The 22,627-nt window shown below is 39.7% G+C and overlaps 1 protein-coding gene across 5 annotated transcripts in view; it reads right to left on the reverse strand.

The window, feature by feature from the left end:
• Nucleotides 1-643: 643 nt before the first annotated feature.
• Nucleotides 644-22,627, reverse strand: part of bahcc1b (BAH domain and coiled-coil containing 1b) — a 101,119-nt gene continuing 79,135 nt past the window's right edge. For 3 of the 5 annotated variants that reach the window (XM_042735866.1, XM_042735867.1, XM_042735865.1), the window contains exons 12-29: nucleotides 22,379-22,536; nucleotides 21,777-21,913; nucleotides 21,311-21,418; nucleotides 13,798-13,921; nucleotides 12,696-12,933; nucleotides 12,397-12,591; nucleotides 10,812-10,976; nucleotides 10,451-10,686; nucleotides 10,283-10,360; nucleotides 9,269-9,416; nucleotides 9,034-9,151; nucleotides 8,710-8,785; nucleotides 6,301-6,409; nucleotides 5,951-6,067; nucleotides 5,682-5,822; nucleotides 3,589-4,799; nucleotides 3,254-3,490; nucleotides 644-3,165 (exon numbers count right to left, since the gene is read on the reverse strand). In XM_042735866.1, the coding sequence (XP_042591800.1) occupies nucleotides 2,956-3,165; nucleotides 3,254-3,490; nucleotides 3,589-4,799; nucleotides 5,682-5,822; nucleotides 5,951-6,067; nucleotides 6,301-6,409; nucleotides 8,710-8,785; nucleotides 9,034-9,151; nucleotides 9,269-9,416; nucleotides 10,283-10,360; nucleotides 10,451-10,686; nucleotides 10,812-10,976; nucleotides 12,397-12,591; nucleotides 12,696-12,933; nucleotides 13,798-13,921; nucleotides 21,311-21,418; nucleotides 21,777-21,913; nucleotides 22,379-22,536 (3,806 nt within the window). In that variant the 3' untranslated portion in view covers nucleotides 644-2,955. The remainder of the gene's footprint in view (nucleotides 3,166-3,253; nucleotides 3,491-3,588; nucleotides 4,800-5,681; nucleotides 5,823-5,950; nucleotides 6,068-6,300; nucleotides 6,410-8,709; nucleotides 8,786-9,033; nucleotides 9,152-9,268; nucleotides 9,417-10,282; nucleotides 10,361-10,450; nucleotides 10,687-10,811; nucleotides 10,977-12,396; nucleotides 12,592-12,695; nucleotides 12,934-13,797; nucleotides 13,922-21,310; nucleotides 21,419-21,776; nucleotides 21,914-22,378; nucleotides 22,537-22,627) is intronic. The other 2 variants (XM_042735868.1, XM_042735869.1) reach the window with 2 other exon arrangements.

Consider the following 22,627-nt stretch of genomic DNA (forward strand, 5'->3'; position numbering starts at 1 on the left):
TTTGCTGTTCCTAAGGTGCTACAAAGAGCCTTTATGTCTAGTGTAGGTGAGTGAATCCACAAAAATACTGTATGTGGAAGTCAATTTTCCCAGCAAAATCAAGATATTTTTTTCACGAAATATAATTGTGTAACCATAATACACATTATATTTCTTTCTGTTGATTTTAAAGTGACATAAGACATATTCCTGACATTCACCCAGGTTTAATCTCTTTTAGTATTCAAGTTTTTTTATTACCTGCAGAATTACCAGTCAAATTTATAGTGTACCATTGTTTGCAGACTTTATATCTCTATATTTTGCATGTCCTCTGTTTCTCCTCTCTACATCTCTCTCTCTTTATCTCTTCATTCTCAAAAAGGTACTGGAGGAAAATGACCTGCATGCTCATGACCTTAGTTAACCAGCTGTCTGCTCTTTGCTGCAAAACTGCTGAGCTCAAACTGAACAACAACAGATCAGTCAATACTTTGGACAACTTTTCAGGATATAATTTTTTAACATTATTTGGTGTTTGCAGACAGTTAATCAAGTTAAGGTGCAAAGACAATTTAATATAATGTGCATATACATTAAAGTAAATCAATGCTTTCAATACACATGCACCAAACAAGCTTGAATAAAATACAATGAGGCATGGTAATTTAGATTTTTTTTTAATTAAATGCAACACGAATGCAATAAAATTAAGATAAATAACATGTTTTAACAGTGGAAATATCTTAGAGTTATATTTCTCACAAGGTCAAAAAGAACATCCACCATAAAAATCAGTTCCACGTGGGTCTCAAATTCAGGTTACACAATGATTCTATTTTCTTTGAGACTCAGCCAACTTCCTGGCACGCTGGTGGTGCCAGTACTACCATATCAAGCATTGAATCCAGTGTTTGTTTACAAAAATACCATTTTTCTTTTTCTTTTTTTATAGACCCAGAAAGTGACATTACATTTATTTTCACATCAGATTTCTTAAAGCTTTAGCTTCTGCAGTGTAACAGCAACAATGTCTTTAAAAAAGTAAGTCATCCTTTAGGATTGAAAGGCATATCTGTCCTTTTTCACAATTCCAACACGGAACAATCTGTACAGGCTTGCATATTAAACAAATAAGAGTACAATGTTGACAATGGAGAAAAAAAAAACAAAAGAACAAACAGAACAATTTTTGGCAAAGCAGGAAGAAAAAGTGACAAGAGGCAATATTTTAGATTAGATCTGTTTTAAACTGCGCTCACTTACAGGTTATGATTGTCCTTCATGATCACGTGACACAGGACAGCAGGAGGCTTCAAGTGCTGGAAGCGTCTGTTCATGCTTTGCATTTCCATACCCACTCCTTGCAGACATAAAATCCTTGGCCCAAACTTTGCTACAACATTGCTAAAATATTGTGAGAACAATATTTAGCTGTTTTCAAACACAAACGCATTTAAAAAGTGATCTGCAAACATAGTTGTCAGTCATCTAAAGTACATCAGGCAAAAACATTGCAAGTGCCCCTTGTTTATGATTCAGTCTACATATTTATTGCAGCTGGAAGTATAGTAATTCCAAGGATATACTTTGGTTTGATATTTTGGAGGCCAGATTCCTTCAGTCAGTATTTAAAATGAATTTCCGGACGGTAAAACAACCTCCACATGTGCTATACGGACATGAGACTTTTAACTACGGAGTGTTAGCTTTTTGCGCAGATTGTTACCAATTAGATCACACATAGATGATGAAATGCAATAGAAACAAACCATTCTTTCAAAGCCAAAATCAAACTCCAAAAGAAAAGATGAAAGAGTGAACACAGACAGCCTGTTTCTTCTGACTGGACTGCATTGTGTCGGTTCTAGCGTTTGCTCTGTGAGCAGAACGTCTCCCAACCCTCCCTTCCCTCCTATACAACAGTGAAGAGGGTATTCAGTAACTAAGGTCTCCCAAATCATGCCTGTCCTCGAAACAAACCTCCCAATCAGAACAGTTATTTCATTTTAAAAAAATAACACAATCAAGAGCAATAAAGAGGAACAGAGTTCTCTCTTCATTTATATTATATTTACAGTTTGTAATTTTTAATATATATTTATATATTTACACACATCAAATAAATCAATTGTACAACTATACACCTGAATGAGAAGATACACAAGAGGTACAGAAGTGTATGGCTTGACTGGAAAAATCATTCCTTTTGTTTTTTGTCTGTTTGTTTTTTGTTTGCTCATAAACCGATTTATTAATATATTGACATTAGCGCCAAAATGAACGAGAAAAGAACAATAAAAAAATCCCTGGTATTGTCAAAAGAGGTCATAAGACTGAACACATATGAGAGCATAATTCAATTTAAATCACCAGTTAGGCCTTTAATCTCCAGGTTAACACCCATTCCTGTTTCTTTTGTTTGCCTTTTTTGTGGCTGATCTCTACATACAAACATGGTTGCTCACATATTTGCATACGGCAAAAAAATGACCCTTTCATTCATATCTCCTCTCACGCAAACACACAAACAAACAGATCATACCACAGCTCAAAGTAACAGTGTATTTGGTCCTGCTGGGATATCAAAAAGTCCTGGGGACATCAGTTTGACGTGCTCAACCAGTGAAGATCTTTCTGAAAGAACTTTCCACAAACCAAAAACACAGTCAGTGTTTTTCAGCTCCGATTCATGTTTGTCAGTCTAAATATACTACTCTGAACGAGTCCAGTGCCTTTTTCACTAAAAGATTAAAAAATCATTCCATGTCTGTGGAACCTTCACCACGAGTTGTCCTCCCCACGATCCGTTCAATAATATACTGTTACTCCAAGAGTAGAGATGAAAGTGGTTGCAGAAACCCATGGTTGTGGGTTACACTCACTTTCCACATGCTAGTTTTGTAAGCTTGGCCTGATTATCAGCCATTTCTTGTATCTAGCGATTACAGTAGTGCTTTCAGCCATTTTCTAACATTAGCAGATGATCGACTCTCCCTCAGCCGTCACCAGTTGGCCACTGGTAGGGTCGTAGGTTCCAGCCAGGTAGTAAAGATCTTGACTGTTGCTGTTCGGTTTTCTGATACGGCTCAGACGCTCATATTCAGCTCGGCTTACCACCTGGCACTTATGGGAGATGGTCTGGACGTCATTTTCATCCTCATGGGAACTTTGGTACAAGGCATGCTGTGAAGAGAGAAAATAAATAGGTTAGGTATGCAATATCTACCTGAAATCAATCAAAACCCAACAAGACTTCTGGTGACTACTGTACCTTCCCATCCCGGTGCCTTTTTCCAAGCTTGGTCTCTTCAGGGTGGTAGAACCACTTTACTTTGACCACCATGTTGCTGGACCAGGATTCCCAAAGACTCTCAATGCGACCAATGAAGGGGAGATGGGGCCGACCAGCCGAGAGGAAAACCGCACAGTCGCCAACTTGGACCGTGTCTTTCCCCCGCACAATGGCCTTGTAGAAGAGCTTCCGGGCTTTTCCTTTCAAACCCCGTCTCTGATGACAAGAAAGTGAAGTTTAAAAGACTCTTTCAGAAACTACAACTGTCCATTTTGGACTGGCATTAAAACAGAAAAATCAGGACAGGAAATTACCTGAGTGGGATTCCCAGACCACCTCCAAAGCTGCCGTCCTGGCATGAATGAGGATGAGTTGGGTGGACCCGCTGAAGTTGGTATCTTCTGTTTTTTAGGGAAGTCTTTGGAAGATTTGGACTGTACTACAGAGGAAGAGTTCTTGGCAATCTCCTTTCTCCTCTGAGGTTTTCCTGTACTACTATTGACTGCAGTCTTTGAATTAGAGATAGTCATTGTTTTGGCTCCGAAAGTGTGTCGTGGTGGGGCGGTGGGAGATTCAGGATGCTGCTGTTGTTGGAGCAATGTATGATGAGAAGAAAGGCAACCCTGAAGCAGAAGGCGGGATGCTTCTTCTTCATCCGAACTATAGGATGAGTCATTGTCAGATGAACAAATGCTAGAGCTGGACAATGAGCCTGAACTAGATGCGCTGGAGGACCCTGAGGATGATGACGAAACAGAAAGACGAGACAGAAAGTGTCCAGAGGTGCGCATTGCCGCCCTTCTAGCATCTTCTTCCTCATCTTCATCTTCATCCATATCTGAATAGGAGCTTAGGCAGTCGCTGTGGCAGTTTGGCCCATAATCTGCATATTCACTTAGCCCGAGACCCTGAGGGTGCTTACGCATGTCTGAGGAACTTTTGAGAAGATGGCAACTGTTCCTTTTGGCATCTTTGACTAGAAGAACGGACTGGGAGTAGCCCATTGTTGAGGTCAATTCTCCTATTCCTTTGGCTCCAAAGCCCTTTTCCATCCGTCCACCTCTTTGCACCTCTGGGTTTCCAAGAAGCAACAATGCTTTTCCGTTCTTTGTCTTGGGGGACGTTACCCCTTCATGGTCCAGTTTGACCAGAAATTCCTTTCTGTCTCCTGACTTTCTACCCCGTAAACCAGGGATGCCTTTGTGACTAAGAGGCAGGCCTGTTGCCAACTGCTGATTTCCAAAGGAAGTACAACCATTTGCAATGCTGCTGAAGGAGTCCACCTCAAAGGAAGTGCTGAAGATGCCTTTGGCTGGAGTGGTCATGGTGGAGCTAAGTAAGGGGAACATGTCTGACTCCTTTCCCCTTAGAGCTTTCTTTGTTAACCCATTAAACTGGAACAAATCCATGGAAGGTTTCCTTCTGGACATGGCAGCAACCGGCCAGCCAAGAAGAGGGGAAGCAGTTTCAGTCACATTCTCAGATGCACAGCTCTTTAATGATGCAGTGACGGATTTGGGCCTTCCTGTTGAGGGAGACAAACAAAGGTATTGCTATAGGGATGTAGGAAAACAACTGTTCCATCAATGCTCACTTATTTGCATTTTCCAAGCTCTGTTAGTACCATACTTTAGCCCCTTAAGCCTTTAGCCCCTTAGAGAAAACGGATAAAACCAGATATGCCTGACAGCAGAACATCTGATGACTCCGTGTTGTTGTATTTTTTCAGATAACATCTGATGAGTTAAAGCTGCTGGACTGGTAGTTCAGGGCTTTAAGTTAGACTCTATAGTTAAGTGGCGTTCAACCTTGACGCCAGTTTCCCTCATCCATTTGTTCAGTCAAATACGTCTCATTCCATTAGTCAACCAAACACTGATCTCATCAATGCTGATGTGTTAATTGCACAGGGTGATTTAAAGTAATGAGCGAAAATACTTTATTCTCTTGCATTTACACAGATTATCCAACCTTACATCTGATAAGACTTTTAGGGCTCTTGACAAACATTAAATAAATAATTTTGTGAGAATGTCAGTTCCAGGAACAGGAACCAAGAAAAGTAGTGAAGTGTGTCCTTGGGGAAAAAACAGGTTGAGAAACATCTACCCAGCAAGTTTCCCTGACAGTCCTTGTAATTAGTGTTTAAAACACTAAATCACAAAAACCTGTTGTGGAATCTTGTTTGATATATATTTCTTAACATGCCTTTGAAACAACATGTTTTATCTCTTTCGTTGTAGGTTAAACGTAACACCTTAGGGATATATGTGAATCATGAGAGATTTTAATCTTAGAATGCAAAAAGCATCCGTTTAATATGTGTAACCCAAAATCGTTTTAATCCAACCAATGTGGAATTCAGGAAACCGTAAAGAATGTGGATGACGCAGCTGTCATCACGCACCTGGCTTGGCTTTCACAACATTCTTCCTGGGCTCTGCGTTAACGGAACACTCTGAGGACCCATCAGCCTGCTTCTCTTGAGTGGAGGTCTTCCTTCTGTGGCAGCTAGGTGAGACCAGGTGGACTGGTGATGGCTCTGCACCTGCAGACCATCAACAATGCCACAGGCTTAATGACAAGAATGAAAACTTGGCACAATGTCTAGCATTGTTAAACACAAGACTCTTTGTTTATACTGGAGATGAAATGTGTTTATCTGCAGAAACGTACAGTGGATTTGGTAGCCTGGCGGAAGCAGGCGAATGTTCGAAAGAGAAATCCATCCCCGGTCTCCATCGTCAAACTCTACCATGATGCAGCCCTCCTTCTGTTCCTCACCTGGACTTCCTGTGGAAGACACAAACATACAGCTCTGAACCCAAAAATATATGATTAGTAATGCTAAAAATATTATTATATATTTGGGACTATTTTAGATGTGGATTCAAAAAAATGTTTACTTTCTAATCCTTATATATCAAGAAATAATGAAAAAAGCAACATTATAGGTGATGGGTATTCTAGGTTGCATTTGAGTGTAGATGGAGTGTGTGCATTTGCACATGTAAGAATGATCTCACCTTTACGGACATATCCAGGATACAGACAGCGGGAACGTTCACTCCAGTAAGCGCACACTCTTGTTCCAGCCATCAGAATTTCCAGCGTCTCAGGCTGCACATCTAAAACCTGAAACACATAGATGAATTTAAATATTAACCTAAATATCTCGCAGACAGGCAGCTTATCAAGCATAACAAGTTGATTTAGTTAAAAGGCACACATGAAGAACATGAGACAAGTCCACTTTGCAAAAGCATAGATATCTTTGAGGCCCTCCCCTTAAGGCAATTGCAACCATGGGTATACCTTTCGCAAGAGACGCTGTTGTTTGATTTTGTTCCCATTAACACTTTCTAATACTGAACCAGAATAAAAAGAGAGCAAATCAGCAGCACTGAATGGGGTGTCTGCTTTGAAATAATGGAATAAAAGAGCAGAGAGGTGAAAAAGGACTAAATCGATGACTTTATTGTGAGGCTGCCAGCTCCCCTCCCACTACACAGATCACATGCACTGAGGGCTCTTTCAGGCCCAGTTCAAATGGGTCTGCTGTAGATACGGCCTTTCTGATAGACAGAGCAAATGGTGAGCTAGGAACTTTTTGGCTGGGATATGCAGGTACTGGTTGTGGAAGCAAACGACTGATAAGATGTCTTGAAAGCAGCGCAGGAAAAAGGAGGTATCACTGCACTGGGGGGTTAATGCTTGTGGCTAGCAGTGTTTCCATTAAACTTTTTGTAGGCTGATTCCCCTGAAAAGCAAAAACAATTGTAGTCTCTATCAAAACACTGCTATTTGTTTGAGTGTGCCATCTCGCCCAAACATTGCTTCAAACAATGGCATGGGTTTGGGGCAGCACTATGTGTTTATTAGACCAATGGCAGATGAGGGAATGCATACAGGACATGCACACAAGATATATATACAGGATTAAAACTATATGAGTTGTGAGTTGAAGATGAGTTTAATATTAATTTTAAGGTGGACTGCCCCTTCAAAGTCAATAGTCATCTAAAAAAAAAAACTGATTTTAGCCATTGGGAACGGATTGGGATGGACTATGAAAAGTGGGATTTACACACCAAAATTGACCAGACAAAATGAATTTGAATTACAGAAATAAATAAGGTGAATTTTGGATTCATGTTGACTTTTAGTTTACGTAAAGCTGAGCTGTGCTTGCTTTGTAATTCCACACTAGATCCAGTAATGCTGATACACAAACATACACATAGGAACAATGCTGCAGGCTTATGGGCGAGTCTAATTTGTTGGAGTAGAGTATGGCGTTCAATGTCAAAGCTTTTACTCTGCTAGCCATCAATGAGAATATATTGTTAGCTCTCTTGTTCTTTCTGTTCTCCCAGCTTTATCTCTCCCACAACTATGCACAATGGCATCCAACACTGACACAAATGACAACCTCCTCTCTTTGTTTTGCATTTTGTGAACAATCAAGAGCTTTTTGTGTTGCAGCTTGTGGATTGTATCAAGACGATATATCTTCAGATGTTTTGTGTACTCTACTGAATTTGAGAGTTGCACAGAGCATGCTCATTAATACGTCTTTGATGGAAACTGGGGACGGGTGGGTAAAGCTTGCGATAGGCGGTCCCTAGGCAGTGAGACACTTTTTTTCAGCCTATGATACTGAGAGAGATGAATGAGAGAAGTAACGCATGTAATGTATTCAAATGAATGCATGCCGACAAAGAGCTGTTGGTTTACGGTGTGTAATCAGTTCCCTTTTTCCCCGTCGGCTTAGATAAACTATGCGTGTAAGTGTAACCCGGAGTTCAACCCCAAAGATGTTCCTAAATAAGAAGTTAAATAAATAAAAAAGGGATAAAACATGCTCCTCTGTACATCCTCCTGGGGGGCCATGCAGAACTAATAAGGAACAGTTATTTACAGTCTCAACATGAAATTGTATATGCAGGAATCTAATGGACTGCTGGACCGCATTAGAAGCAGCTAACGAAGGGTACTGCCTAAAAAAAGGCTATATTAGCGAGTTCCTTGGGTTTTCTACTTTCTCTATCACAACCAGATGCTGAAATGTTCCTTTACAGATAAAAAAAAATAAACAATAAAAAACTCACATGTTAAAGAATGCCTAAAGTTGAACCAGAGTCCTTCACACACTGATCATAGCAGTTTATATGCTTCATGGCTAAGTAACTGCCTATCAGTGCACACACACTCACACAATCCCAGATGCTATGTTCTTAACTGCTTTAGCAGAGAGTAACAGAGCTGGGCTGGATCCAGCCTTGAGCTGATGGGGCTCTTGGGGGAGAACATGGGGTCTGTGAGAGCCTGTGAGGGTGGCCTGAAGGGCTGGTTCGAGCCAAGGTTTGTATGGGAAGATGAAGGAGGTCTTCTGGGGAATGGGTCCCCTGAAGAAGCTTTTTAAAGGGTCTCACCGCTTCCTGAAGCAGCTGCTCCAGAGAGTAGATCCTCTGCCTGTTTCTGCGCTCTCCTTCAACAACAACACTATATCTAAAGAGACAGACAGAAATAAAGAAAGTTTTCTCATTATTTTTAAACGTATGAATCATAAATATGAATCCTTCCATCTATCCAATGTTTAATCCATCTACTGTATGTATTTATATCTCCATCCTTCCACCCATTCATCCATTGTTCCATCTATCTATTTATCCATCCTTCCATCTATATGTCTATTTATTCATCCATCCATCCATCCATCCATCCATCTTATTGTAAATACAGGGTGGTTGTCTTACATATCAGGTAGGTCCAGTGTATGTATGTAGGCAGCATACAGTAACTCGTCCTCTTTTGAGATTAACACTTTCAGCCCATCCCTCAGGATTTCTTTGGTGAGAATGCAGTTGGGCAGGGCTGGTTGGGACAAAGACAGATTAAAGTAAGAGGGCATTCTCCTTTTACCACATGCATATCCTGTCAGTTGCATGTAAATGTAACAGCATTATGCATGTCCGTTTGTAAATATCTTACCCTGTAGTGCACCGCCCATTGGCTCTGGTTCCTCCTCCTCCTCTTCTTCTTCCTCTCCCTCTGAGAAGCTGCTGTCGTCATCCATACGGAATCCCTCATCGGCAGCAAAGCTCTCCAGCAAACGACTAACTGCTCGCCCCTTAGCCTGCTAACAGTCATGAAACGGCATGTGAGTCCCCCTCTCATGCACACACACTCACAAACTCGTAATGGCCCCAGAGAGAGTGATTCAGGGCTCCAACATTCATTCAAACTCCCAACCAAATATATCACAACCTCTCGTACCTTAACAGGTCCATTCTTGTGCACAGCCCTCGGTACTTAACATTGCTCAAAAAAGCTGTCATATATTAATGTGATGGAGGTTTCGTCACTTGGGGTGATGCTGTTCGGTTTTCATTTTACAAGTGTGTCTCTAGGGTGAGGCCCAGGTGAAGAATGATGCGTGTCTTTGTTCTCTTTCGGGGAATTTTCCCCGCCCGCTGATTAGGCAGGCAAAGTCCCCTTGCATGCCTCACTGATGACCTCACAAAGGGCCGACGGTGACAGACTTGACACCTATGGTGTAAATCCTTTCAAAACTATTGACTGTTTTATTTAGACAATGCATGATTCAGCCTGTGAATTAGCAGGCGGATCCCATCTTATCTTTATTGTGAGCAGATTTACGAGAGCCCCTGACAGGACAAACCACGCAAGATTGCATAATCCTTCTCAGAGGGATGACTTTTTATGGGTGCCAAGAGGGCAAGGCAGATAGATCTAGGCCACTAGGGGGTAATTTGCTATGTGGCATGGCAGCCTCGCTAGATCTCACCAAATTTCATCAGAACTCTAATAATAAAATTCCAAAGTAACTTTCATTGCTATTCACCAGTAAACCTACTGTTTTGGACGCCTACTAGGTGTTTTAACTAGCTTAGCCTAACCAGCAAGACTAACCAGCAAGAAAACAAAGGGACCAAGCTGGTCATCCAATTTTCAATGAAAGCAAGCATGGGAACCATTCCATACCTGCTTGTTTCTGATTCGTCTGCTCCAAGTGATGTCATCACACTGAGACGACAGTGCTTCTAACCAACAGCTTTTCCTCTGAAACAACCATAGGGAACATGTTAGCACAGTTAGACCTCCACAGAGCCTTGTTTGTAAAAGTAGTATTGCTACAAAACATAGATATACTTTTCCATGAAGCATAGCGCTCTTCCTGGTGGTCTTTTCTCGTGGAGTAGGTGAGGTCTTGAGAACCCTAGTGTGGTCAAAGGTGTTCTCCATTGACCCCTCTCTCCACTTGGGGCCAGTCAATCTCCTCTCCTCCTCCAGTTCTGAGTGGTTATGGTCAGCACTGACCAGGGTCGGCCTACAGGGGGCCTTCCTTCTCTTCACCTCTTCTTTAGTGATGGACACATTCATAGACCCTGAAGGGAACACACACACAAAAAAAAAAAAAACATTAAGTGTGACAGTGAAAAATGAGTGTTTGCGAACTAAGGTGATATCTTTCAATCCCTGCTGTCTGATTGAATAAGGATGTAACATTTACCGAATCCTTGTCTTTCCGTTTTGTTCTTGACTTTCCGATTGGCCTCAAGCTTCACGATAGAGCACTGTGAAGGACGGCCGACTCTAGACAGTTGCTCTTTAGATGACAGATTCTTGATGCCCTCTGCCCCTTCCTCGCTGTCATAGATGCCGTCATCTTCCTCCTCTGTGAAAATGATAGATCGATTGAATGCATTGACATCTTGACTGGACTACAGTTCACAGCGGGCATCTAATCGGTCATGGTGAACGCAGCCTGACGCTTTCTCTCACTGTATGATTTATTCGATATTTAGCAAAGTTCATGAAATGGGTGCCAAATGTGGCTGTGACTGTCAATGTTCACAGGAACTGTGGCGGTCAGAGAAGCCTAGTCACTGACAGGCTTGACCACCAGACCTTTGCTTCCCACAAGTGTCTGATTCCTGTCTACAGCCACACATAAATGACGATTCACAGGTTTGGAGTCACTATAAAACTATGTTTTTGAAAGAAATTGATATTTCAGTTCACCAAGTATCAGCAAAAATGGCAACTGATTTGATGAACGATGAACGAATTCTGTTCTTTAAACATTCTAAAGAACATTGGAACAATACACATAAATTGCTGAATGAAAACACTTAGATGAAAATACAATGAACATTTTCTGAAACTAATACACTTACTTTCTGCACTGCACTTAACACTAAAATTGAAATAAAAATATAGCTAATAAAAAGACAAAAATATACAAAACTGAAAAAAAAAGTTAATACATACTATGATATTATATCCCCAGACGTGATGAGTTTGCTCTCTTGATATAAGTTTGTAACATGAATAGAAACAGCTATTGACACCTTATGCATTCTAGCTGTCAGTTTATTAAGATATTCAGATAAAGTTACATCTCATGCTTTCTGTGGCACTGTTTTTAAATCATCATTTCGTATTTTGTACTGTATTTTTGATCACTTTAATTTGAATTTCTTTCAAAAACATACAAATACCTTTGTGATTCCAAATCTTTTGACCTGTAATGTATGCACACAAAGTCATGCTCGCATGCTTGGGTGTCAAAGATCCGTATTGGCAGATGCTGTCTGTGGGCTATGTGTCTCGCATAGAGCGGAGATGGCACGGTGGCAGCAGTGTCGGGTGTCAACACAGTGCTGACACACTTGTCACTTACAAGGCGCTCGTCAACACTCTCGCAAGCTCGTGAAATGTGAAAAGGATAACTTTCAGGGCAATTAACAGAGCGGCAACAACACCGCCTAGCTCGACCGCAGGCATAGTTCACATTAGCGTTCATTACCACCATGATTTCATCTCCACTTTGTTCACTTACTGAAGTGTGTTTTCAGGCAGTGTGGACTAAAACGTAGCGGAACTGGGGCGGTGGAGGGAGTGGATCTCTTTTTTCTCTGTAGGTGTGGCATTCCAAACACAGCATGACACAGGCTAGCATTACGGCTTTGGTTTTGCCCAATGCATGCCTGAGGAGGTGTCGTTAATTTTTTTAATGGCATGACAGTCAAGCAGGGAAATGAGAGGATCCGCTGATCGTCATGGTGGGATGCATCTCTCGGCCCATAACTCACCTGTGTCGCTGTCAGAGGGAGAGATGCCCTTCTCGATAGCTTCTAGCTTGCTATCGGTCACAGCTGTATTGCATAGCAGCTGCTGAGTTCGGGTTGGCAGGAGTGAAGAGCTCAGGATGGCCTTTGACCTCGCACCTCTTCTCATCATAGTCCCCTTTCCATCTGATCCCTGGTGGACTGCTGCCCCACTGCCTGCTGGGACAGATTAATTGTAAAATAATCTAAAATAATCTAAAGTGATCTAAATAGCAATGCAAATATAATACCTGTCATTTACATCTAGCATGTATTATGTTTACCTGTGTCACTGTGCTCTCCAGTTTTATTACTATGTGTGTGTTCTTCTTTTCCACTGTGCTCTCGGGACAGATGTTCTGGAATGGCGCTTGGTGTATTGGTTTCTCTGTGACACAACAAGTTCACCAGTCTCGATCCACGCTTGGCTTTGGCTTTCTGCTTCAGCTGTGAGCAAGCTTTCTGTTTAAACTTAGTGCTGAGCAGTCTTGGCCTGCCTCTTGGCCTACAGTGAGCCTTCATCTGAAACAAAGAGAGAAAAAGAATTACATAATTACAAGGCAGCACTGTCGATGTTTCTCAAACGATCCTTCTCTGAATATTTTAATTAATTTTTGTCATAACCGAATGTTTGTGTTCATAGTCGAAAATCAGCATTCAAAATCTAACCAACAACGGTGACATAACTGTGATTTTGGCATACTCAGTTGTGATTGGTCTCATTTCTTCTGTTTATTTGAATGTGTTTTTAATGTTTTACTTGTATTTAACCATGCAAGCCAGAAAACAACTAACCAATAGACAGAACACAGTGTTAAGCATCATGACAACAGCAAAGAACTGACTTTTAAAATTCATATTTGAAAATCTGACTTGCACTAAGAAAGTTTGGCATCCAAACACTAACCAACAACGATTAAATAATGGTGATACTGGCATACTAAATTGTGATTTGTCTCTTTCTTGCATTTATTTGAGTGCCTCATTGTGATGGGTCGTTACATGTTTTTAACCGTGTGAGAGAAGAAATAACTGACTGACTAACAGAAAACTGTGTTGAGATTCATGATAATAGCAAAGTTTAAGATGACATTTAAAAAATAGCAAGAATTAATTTTACTATTTAATATGAATTCAAAATCTACCTGACAACATTGACATACTGTAAATGTGATATTTGTACACTCAGTTGTGAATGGTCTCTTCTTGCATTTAGCTGAATGCTAAAATGTGATAAGTCTTTCTGTTTTTACATGTATTTAACCACGTGACAGAAAACCAACTACCCAACAGACTGAAAACAGCTTATAACAGCATATTTAAGATGACATTTCTAAAACCATAACACATTTTTTTTCAGCCGTTTAGAATCGATTAGCTACAAACCTGTGTGCTGCTGAGATGGTGGTAAGGGCTACTGGTCATCCTCCTCTTCTTCCTCTTCCTGTCTCCGCCTCCAGTCAAGTCCTCCGCCGTAAGCACTCCAGGCCCCGCCCCCGCTCCAGCCGACCTGTCCATCACAACAGAGAGGTATTCATGAGGGGAGAGAAGAACGAAGGATGAAAAGGAGAGATCAGAGGCGAGCGAAGGGCTTGCCTTCCCTCTCTGTGGCTCTCTAATAACCTTCTTTTCAGGCTTTGATGAATGGAGAGGCAGGGGCCTGGTTCCCCGCTGCACGCTTGAAAAATTGGGATCTGACGCCAAACCGAGAAATATCTGAGAGAAGTGCTGGTAAAGCAACCTCCCACTCATAATTTTGTTTGTTCTTTTTTCCTCGCTCTCCCTCGTCTCAGTCTCTCCGTCTCTGCTTACTCCTTTTCCATTCTGTGCCAATGGTTTCGGGGCTGTGAATTCCAGCATTACATTAATAAAAAAACCCTTCTCTGTCTTATTACCATATCAATGCATCTGTTCCTGCATAAAGCAGCACAATGCAAGGCCTTCAGGAGGGCAACGAGAGTGAGTGAGTGTGTGTGTGTAGCCAACCATCTAGCAGGCCTATTACACTGAAATAAGGCTCATACACTCGCTCTGCGGCGATCAGCCTCTCGTTTTGCAGTGTGTAAGCATCAGTGTTTTTACTCCTGAGAAGCAGACAGCTACTTCAAACCCTGCCACGGGCTGCCTTAGTCGGTGCTTGGGGTGGGGGGTGGCAGCGCAGACATCAGCTGACCTGTCAGTCACCGGGATGATTGGCAGGTGAGTGTCGGAAGCCGTGTCGACGTGTGGTTGGTGAATTCCAGCCTCTCTTCTGTGTCCTAGAGACAGCTATAGTCAGTCACTCGCAAAGTGGCTCCCGAATCAAGCCATGAAGACATTTTTAATTTATCTTGCTAATCGAGGTGCCAAATCACCAACTTGACCCCATGATTTCTACAATGTTGGATGCTGGACTGTTTCCCAGCATGCACAACAGTATGCATAAATCACTTACTGCCTCATTGTTTTAATGTTTATTACAATTTATGCAACTGCATTGTAGTGTTTAATTGACTTGCGCTCAACTTAAAGTGCATCTTTACCATTATGACGTGTATGATGTTAATGGTTATATGAAAAGCTCTCAGCATACACTTGTCACGAGATGTCATGTCCTATTTGTCAGAAATTCAAATTTTAAAATATTGCTCATGGCAGCATCTCCTCATTTATACATCATATAACTCTGCAACATAAAAGTGGACCAGTTTAGCATGGTGCATCCCAACTGGGCGGACCATTTATTTGTGTGACCCACTAATAGTGAAGCACTGGCCAAATTGGTCGGTGCACAACCAACCTGCACTGCCCACTGTGTTGCACATGGACAATTTGTCATTAATAATTAATATACAAATAATTGATTAATGAATAATGAAATATTGAAAAATTTGTTCAGCTGAACAATGCAGTCTTGTCCTGCATGAAGATGAAGAAGATTAGTTTGGCATGCATATGCGAATAATAAATATATCAAAACAAAATAAATACATGTGATATTTCAGGATTACTCATCCAATTAGAATAAGACCTGACAGAAATGTGTCATGCATATATACATGCATTTAGGCATTCGTTTACACAGGCACACATTCACCGCACAGGCCCAGCATTGGCTGCGTTGTGTTCCACTCTTCCTTTCAGCTGTCTGAACACTGGCCGTCTGCCCTTTACTCTGGCCAGAGCTGTCAGAAAGAATCAGTGTCCCCAACACATAGACCCCAGCCCTCCTCCTCAATACAAAGAGCCCCTGCTTTATCTGGAGATGGAGGGAGGTACCCGCAGAGACAGCGAGGCACAGATACATGACCAGGACAGAAATGCCATTTCGATTTGCAGACTGCAACTTTCTACACTAATATAACATAGTTTATAATGCTTACCAAAGTTGCCAAATACACATCTGCAAAGGTTGAGCAGACTCATCATGAGCCTGTTTTCATGTCTTGGTGCTGTAGGTGAGATAAAACATACTATCTAAAAAAAAAAAAAAAAAAAAAAAAAAAAAAAAAAAAAAATATATATATATATATATATATATATATTAAAATATATATATATATATATATTATAATATATATATTAAAATATATAAAAATAATATAAATAATAATTCTACATTTTATAGAATTAGTATAAAATAACATATTATACAATCTATTGTTGTATATTTTAATATAGATATTTAATAAATAAATTTGTTTTATGCTCACCAAGCATTTACCTTAATCAAAAATACAGTAAAACAATATTACTGTGAAATATTAATACAATTTAAAATATCTAAATATATTTCAAAATGTACTTTAGTCCTGTGATGGCAATATTTTCCAACGGTTTAATTTTTTAATTACTCCAGTCTTCAGTGTCACATGATCCTTCAGAAATATTTCTAATATGCTGATTTGGTGCTCAAGCAACAATTTTTTTTTCAGGATTCTTTGATGAATAGAATGTTTAAAAGAGCAACATTTATTGTTAATAAGCATAAAAAACAACAAAAGTCTTCACTGTCAGTGCTAAAATCTAACTGACTCAAAACATTTGAATGGTATTAAATTAATTAAATATCTATATTTATAAATAAATATTTCATTAGCTTGTGTAAATAAAGGCCATTATGAAAATTAGTATTACTATGGACAAATGCAACTTAGCGTAAACAAAACCAGAAAAGCCAGAAGAACACCCAAACGATACTATAGAGAAAGAGAAATGACTCAAGATCAAAGTGGACACAAATGAGAACAACTGATGTAGTGAAGTGAAAGAAAGAAGAGAAAGAGAGAGAGAAAGCAATCCAGCGGGAGTCACTCAACTGACCGGAGCTGGATCAATGGACACTAACCTCTATCGACCCGCCACCACATGCAACATGAACATGCCCGTCTACGCCCCATTCTACACATATGCATTCAATAAATTCATCCAAACACATCACATTATCACCCGCAATCCCTATTCCAAATGCCCCTTCAAAACACACCTGGAGATTAATTATTGTTTTTTTGGGAGACTGAGCAAAACAAAACTGAGTGGAACTGTAGGAAATATCTTAAAGAACAAAAGCATTACCAAGAGTAAACTGTTCAGCTCTGAACAGAGTAAAGAGAGTGTTGAGTGCACTTCCCTTTCTCCTCCTTGTGGCATAAGTACATCTATCTACAGATCCTCAACTACGGCCTTATGAAGTCGTTAAGGGCCTTAACAAAGGCCCTGTTTTTGTCAAAACAGAGAATAAAGCTTGGTCTGAAGCAGGGAGGTATTTTCTCCCTGACCGTGTGCATCTCTGATTCACTCCTACTGCATTTAAATGCCACAGAGTCTGTAAAACCCCCAAGGCCCGGGAGACCAGGTAACCGTGGAAACCTGATTAGTAACCCGACACCAGGTCCGAGGCAGGGATTGGTGTGCGGTTGCTTCGGCTTGATGAGGGCTGTGGCATGGGCGTCTATTAGAGAGCAGAGCTGACAGCCCCCTGCTCTCCTCTCCGCTCTGCCTGTCGCCACCCAAAGGTGACCTTCTGACCTCCTGACCCCGAAAGGCCCCTCTAGTCCTTGTGTCAACTCCATGTCACATTCCTGCTGTTGAGTGTGTGTTTTTTTTTTGTCGTGTGTGTGTGTGTGTGTATGTGTACTTGAGCGAGTATGCTGGTAGGAGAATTCACAGTCCTCTAATTACAAACCCCTTCCCCTCAGAGAGGTCAGGATTACACAGTAATGCTATTCAGGGAAAGGCATTGATTAGCAAGACACAATCATCAAGAAGAAAGAGAGAAAAGAGAAGAGAAAGACAGCCAAAGAGAGCAGGAGAAAATGGTCATGTCTGTGTGCGTGTTCCTGCCATGGTCTCCTTCACAGTCCAATAATCAAATTCCAGGAACTGAAAAAGATGCTGTATGTTGCTATTATTTACCATCTAAACCCTCAATCATTCCGGCAAATGAATATATATGTGCATAAATCCCAGCATATGAGCACTCTGCTGAGTTTTCATGCAGGAAACCGTTTGACAACCACAAAGTGACCAAATATGTTTTATTTTGGTCTAACCCAAAACACTTATCTAAAATGTGTACTTTTGCTATTTTTCACCTACTTAAAATAAATGTCACTTGGTTTTATATTCTGTTAGCTAATGCAATAATATTTACACAGTATCTTAATATATTTTGTGGCTAAAGTACAAAACCATTTAAAATTGTGATTTAAAAAAAAATAAAAATAAATAAAGTATCTTATGCTCAACAAGGCTTCATTTATTTGATGAAAAATACAGTAAAATACAGCAATATTGTGACATATTATTGCAACTTAAAATAACTGATTTATATTTGAATATATTGCAAATGTAATTTATTCCTACCTCATTACTCCAGTCTTCAGTGTCACATGATCCTTCAGAAATCATTCTAATAAGCTGATTTGGTGCTTAAGAAACATTTCCTATTTTACAAAGGTTGAAAAAAGCTGTGCTGCTTAATATTTACATTACATGTTTTCAGGATTCTTGGATTAATTTAATAGTACTGCATTTGATGAAGAACCTACATACTGACCATTAACATTTTCTATAATTTTGAAAAAAAAAAAAAAAAAAAAAAACTTTTGTCTAATTTGAGTTAAAATATGAAAAAAAATCTTTGAACAAGATAAAGTGAAGAGAAGCAACACTGCTTAAGATATGTGACTTTTTTTTAATGATTGTATCTTTAATGTAAGTGTATTTTGTCTGCACTAACACTTAATTCAAAAAGTATAAAAACTCTGCAGTGCAGCCAGAAAAACACACTTATATTCAGGATAGAATCTATGAAAACAAGTCTTAATATCTTCACCAGGGTTGCATAAGCAAATTTGTTTTTGCATTTTGTATTTGTTTGTTTTAATATTTTTTTGATATTTTTTCCTGGAAAAGTCAAAGTCAAACAAGTCTACTTTCTTGGCCTCTTGGGAGAGTAAAGTGTTCATCAAAGAAAACCAAGCATATTCAGACAGAGAGTTAGGTGTTGTCCACTCTAAAATCTGCAGACTGTGCAGGTCTCCAACCCATGCTCCCAGGATGCACTGGGGCAAAAGGCCCAGCGTGCACACGCACACATCACATGACAAGCCCGTTCCTCATGCTCAGATGGGATTTGATCCTCTTGGCAATGCCGCAACTACCCGTCAACACCCTTAACCTTGTCCAATGACCTTTGACCTCAAACAGATTTGGCCCGACACCAAGAGATGTTACACTTTTTAGTACACAAATGCATGAGGGGAATGAGAGACTGAAAAAAAAAAAAATATACCCAACACATAACCTCAAATCCAATAATGCTGACAAACACTACAATAAATGTTACCGTTCAATTGCTCAACAATTCATGTTGGCTGCCATCAAACTGACGTAAACCATGATGAGAAAGTCAAACCTCGGCTTCTCTCTGCCATTCCCTAAAAGGACTCTAAAAAAGGCTTTTTATGACTCGGATAAATTTTAGTGGCGGGAAGTTGTCATTTGTTTTATTTGGCAGGGGAGCTTTATTAACGACAGGAATAAATGTGTGCTGGGTATAGCATGTGTAATTAAGCTCTGGCTCCTGCTTTTCATTAGTACGCTGCTAATCAACCTGGCTAGTAATAAAATGGGAGTTTTGTTAATCAGGTAGGGTAAACTTGATTTGACCGAGTTTATCAAAATGTCTAAGGCCTGGCGTAAACAGAGGTGTATCTCAGGGGGAAACGCTCATCCATCAGAGTGATAACTTAAAGGCCTGACTTGGTGCAGGCAATTGGTCTCCGCGCTTTATCAAATTAATATCACAGACGCGTCATGGGTTAGAAGGGAGTCGCAACACTTGTAGATAATCAATAGAAGTTGTAAATATGATTAATGACGGCTCTTTGCACTGATTAAGTACTTAGTCTGCCTTGTATGAACTGATACGGGCCTTCTAGACTTATTTACATACACACACTCATAACACATTGTAGCGTCAGACTGCAAATGCACGTACCAAATGAGTTCACAAACATAATCTTTCAAAACATCTCCTATCTAGACTGTTATTAATGCATGTGAAGCATTTGGCGACAGGTAAGGAATTGTCTCCTGAGCTAGGCTTAATACTGGTCACAGTAAAGTGCTAATTTAATCCCAACTCTCTCTCTCTCTATAAATTGTAGAAGAACATTTTCATTATTTCCATAAAAGAGCAATAGAACAATAACACTTTATTTACTGCTCTGCAGGATTACAGTATATGATTATAAACATACACACAACATACATCTATACTTGTGGGAACCACCTATATACTTATACAGCACTTACATGAGGCTAATTAGAACTAGATTTTTGTTAACTAGTCGCTATGAAAGTAGTGACAGATTTTTTCTTCTGTATTGTGACATATTTAACCAGTTACAAAAAATAATAATTTATTTATATATATTTACAGAGAGAGAGAGAGAGAGAGAGCTGGGTAGATTACTTACGAATTGTAATCCATTACGGATTCCAAATTACATGACAAAAATTGTATTTAGTAACGTAATCCATTACATTACACATTTTAGGTAATTTAATCAGAGTACTTTTTTTATTAATTTTTACATAACTCATTTATCACATTGATTTAAATAGGATAATACTGTACTACTGATATTAAGATGCAAAGAAAATATATTCCATTTGTTCTTAACAACATAAAGTGAATTAAGCATTACATTACATCAAGGTTTCCCAAACAGATTCGTGAAGGAATTGCAGGGGGTTTGTGAGTTTAATGAAAAACTAAATTAAGTCATTATAAAGTAAAATTAAAATAAATAATTTTAAAAGAACTTACAAAAAACACTTACTAAAAATGAAATTTGTTTACCTGCATGTTATGCAGGCATTTTAGAAAGGAAAATTTAAAAAATGAAAAAAATAATTAGGGAGAATCAATAAATTATGAATAATTTATTGCTATTGTGTGAATATATGTAATCAAGTAATCAATAAAAAAGTAACTGTAGTCTGATTACGAGTATTTTAAAATGTTATTTAATCTAATTACAAGTACTTAATTTTCAGAATCTTGATTATGTAATCCTGATTACATGTAACACAGCTCTTTATATACTTTATATTATATGCAGCTGCTAAGGAGTATATATCCTGTTGTCAACCCTAGATATGTCTCTTTAAATCAATTTTTTTTTAATCAATTTGCTAGGGTAAAATTGTGAGTCTGAGTAAGTCCTTAGAAATACAACAGCATAGTTTGAAGTATCATTAAATTTAATTACAAAGAAAAAAAAAAAAACTTTCTTCTATCAAGGAAAGTCAGTTGTACTGCATTTATACTGCATTTCAGGTATTCGGCCTTCAAAAACACACAGAAACTGTAAGTACAGTAAAAATGAGTACAAAAGGAAACACTCACTTGACTTTTTTAGGGGCATCTGTGGGGATAGGGGGTGCCGACGTGGACTTGCGCTTCCTTGGCCTTCCAGGTCCTCGACGAGCTGGACTGCGTGAGGTCTCCTCTTTCCTGTAAACACACAAACACGCGCACACACACAGCCTGTCAATCACTCTAATTCACATTAACGATGCTGAATGGAACGAAACACTAAGCCATCCTAATTGTGAGAGTGGACTAGAGGAAAGACTTAAGCACAGCTCAGGCTTATGCAAAGAGGGCTCAGCACACACTGGGTGGTCTCAGCAGAGCATTGCGAGGGGACAGAGAAAGAGCAGGAGAGAGACTGTGAGAGTGTGTGTGCTGGAGGATCGAAGAGAGTTCGATCTCTCTGCACATGTGTGTAAATGGGTTTTGAAAGGTGTGCGGAAAGCATTTATATGTGAAGGGTTTGTATTCGTTAAAAAGTGGGCTGTGGTTTGCTCACTGGTGGTCATGTTTTCTCTGTAGCTTGGCCAGCTCCCTCTGTTTTTCCTTGTAACGCCGCTGCAGTTCTGCCAGCCGCACACGCATCGCTAGCTCCTCCCGGTCCAGCGTTTCCATGGTACCCTTAACAGGACACACCTACACATGGAATGAAAAATCTCCAGTGAGTTTATCATTTCTAAATGACAGTCAACTTTGTGCTGCTTTGTATGATTGTCTTTCTTCCGCAGAACACAAATGGAGATATTTTGAATAAGGTTCACAATACTCTTTTCCATACAGTGAAAGGATACAGTGATTGATCTTTAAAAATTGATCTTTAAAATTGGTCCATGTGACTCATGCGCAATTTTTCAAGTCTTATGAAACCAAACCATTTGTATAAGAAACAAGCCGATATTTGAAAATAATCAAATTACGATGTTTCTGATAAAAATGTATTTTTTTTTTTAGGTTGGCAGAAAAAAGCAGGGAGCCCTTAAAGCTTTTCTTTTGTTGAAAACAGCTGGTTTATGAAAATTGTTGCTATATGTTGTGTTCCATAAATAAATGAGAAAATTAAAAATACATAAATGTTAATAAATAAACACGAGTTACGTGTACCGGTTCGGGACGTGGCGTCCACTTGCACTTCCTGCGCAGATTGAGGATTCTGCGAAGGGGTGGAGTTGAGTCTACTGGTACGTGTGGAACCAGTTCCAAGGCCCGGGCGGCAGCTAGGGTTGCCAAACTTTGGAGGTCAAAGGTCAACATGTCGTCTTCTGCATAGAACGAGAAGAAATAAAGGAACTGAAGAAAGAATGACATCATCTGATCTTACAATGACAGAGAAGAAGAATATACAGGGAGACA

Source organism: Cyprinus carpio, chromosome B12 (assembly GCF_018340385.1).
Source record: "Cyprinus carpio isolate SPL01 chromosome B12, ASM1834038v1, whole genome shotgun sequence".
Classification (NCBI taxonomy): Eukaryota; Metazoa; Chordata; class Actinopteri; order Cypriniformes; family Cyprinidae; genus Cyprinus; species Cyprinus carpio.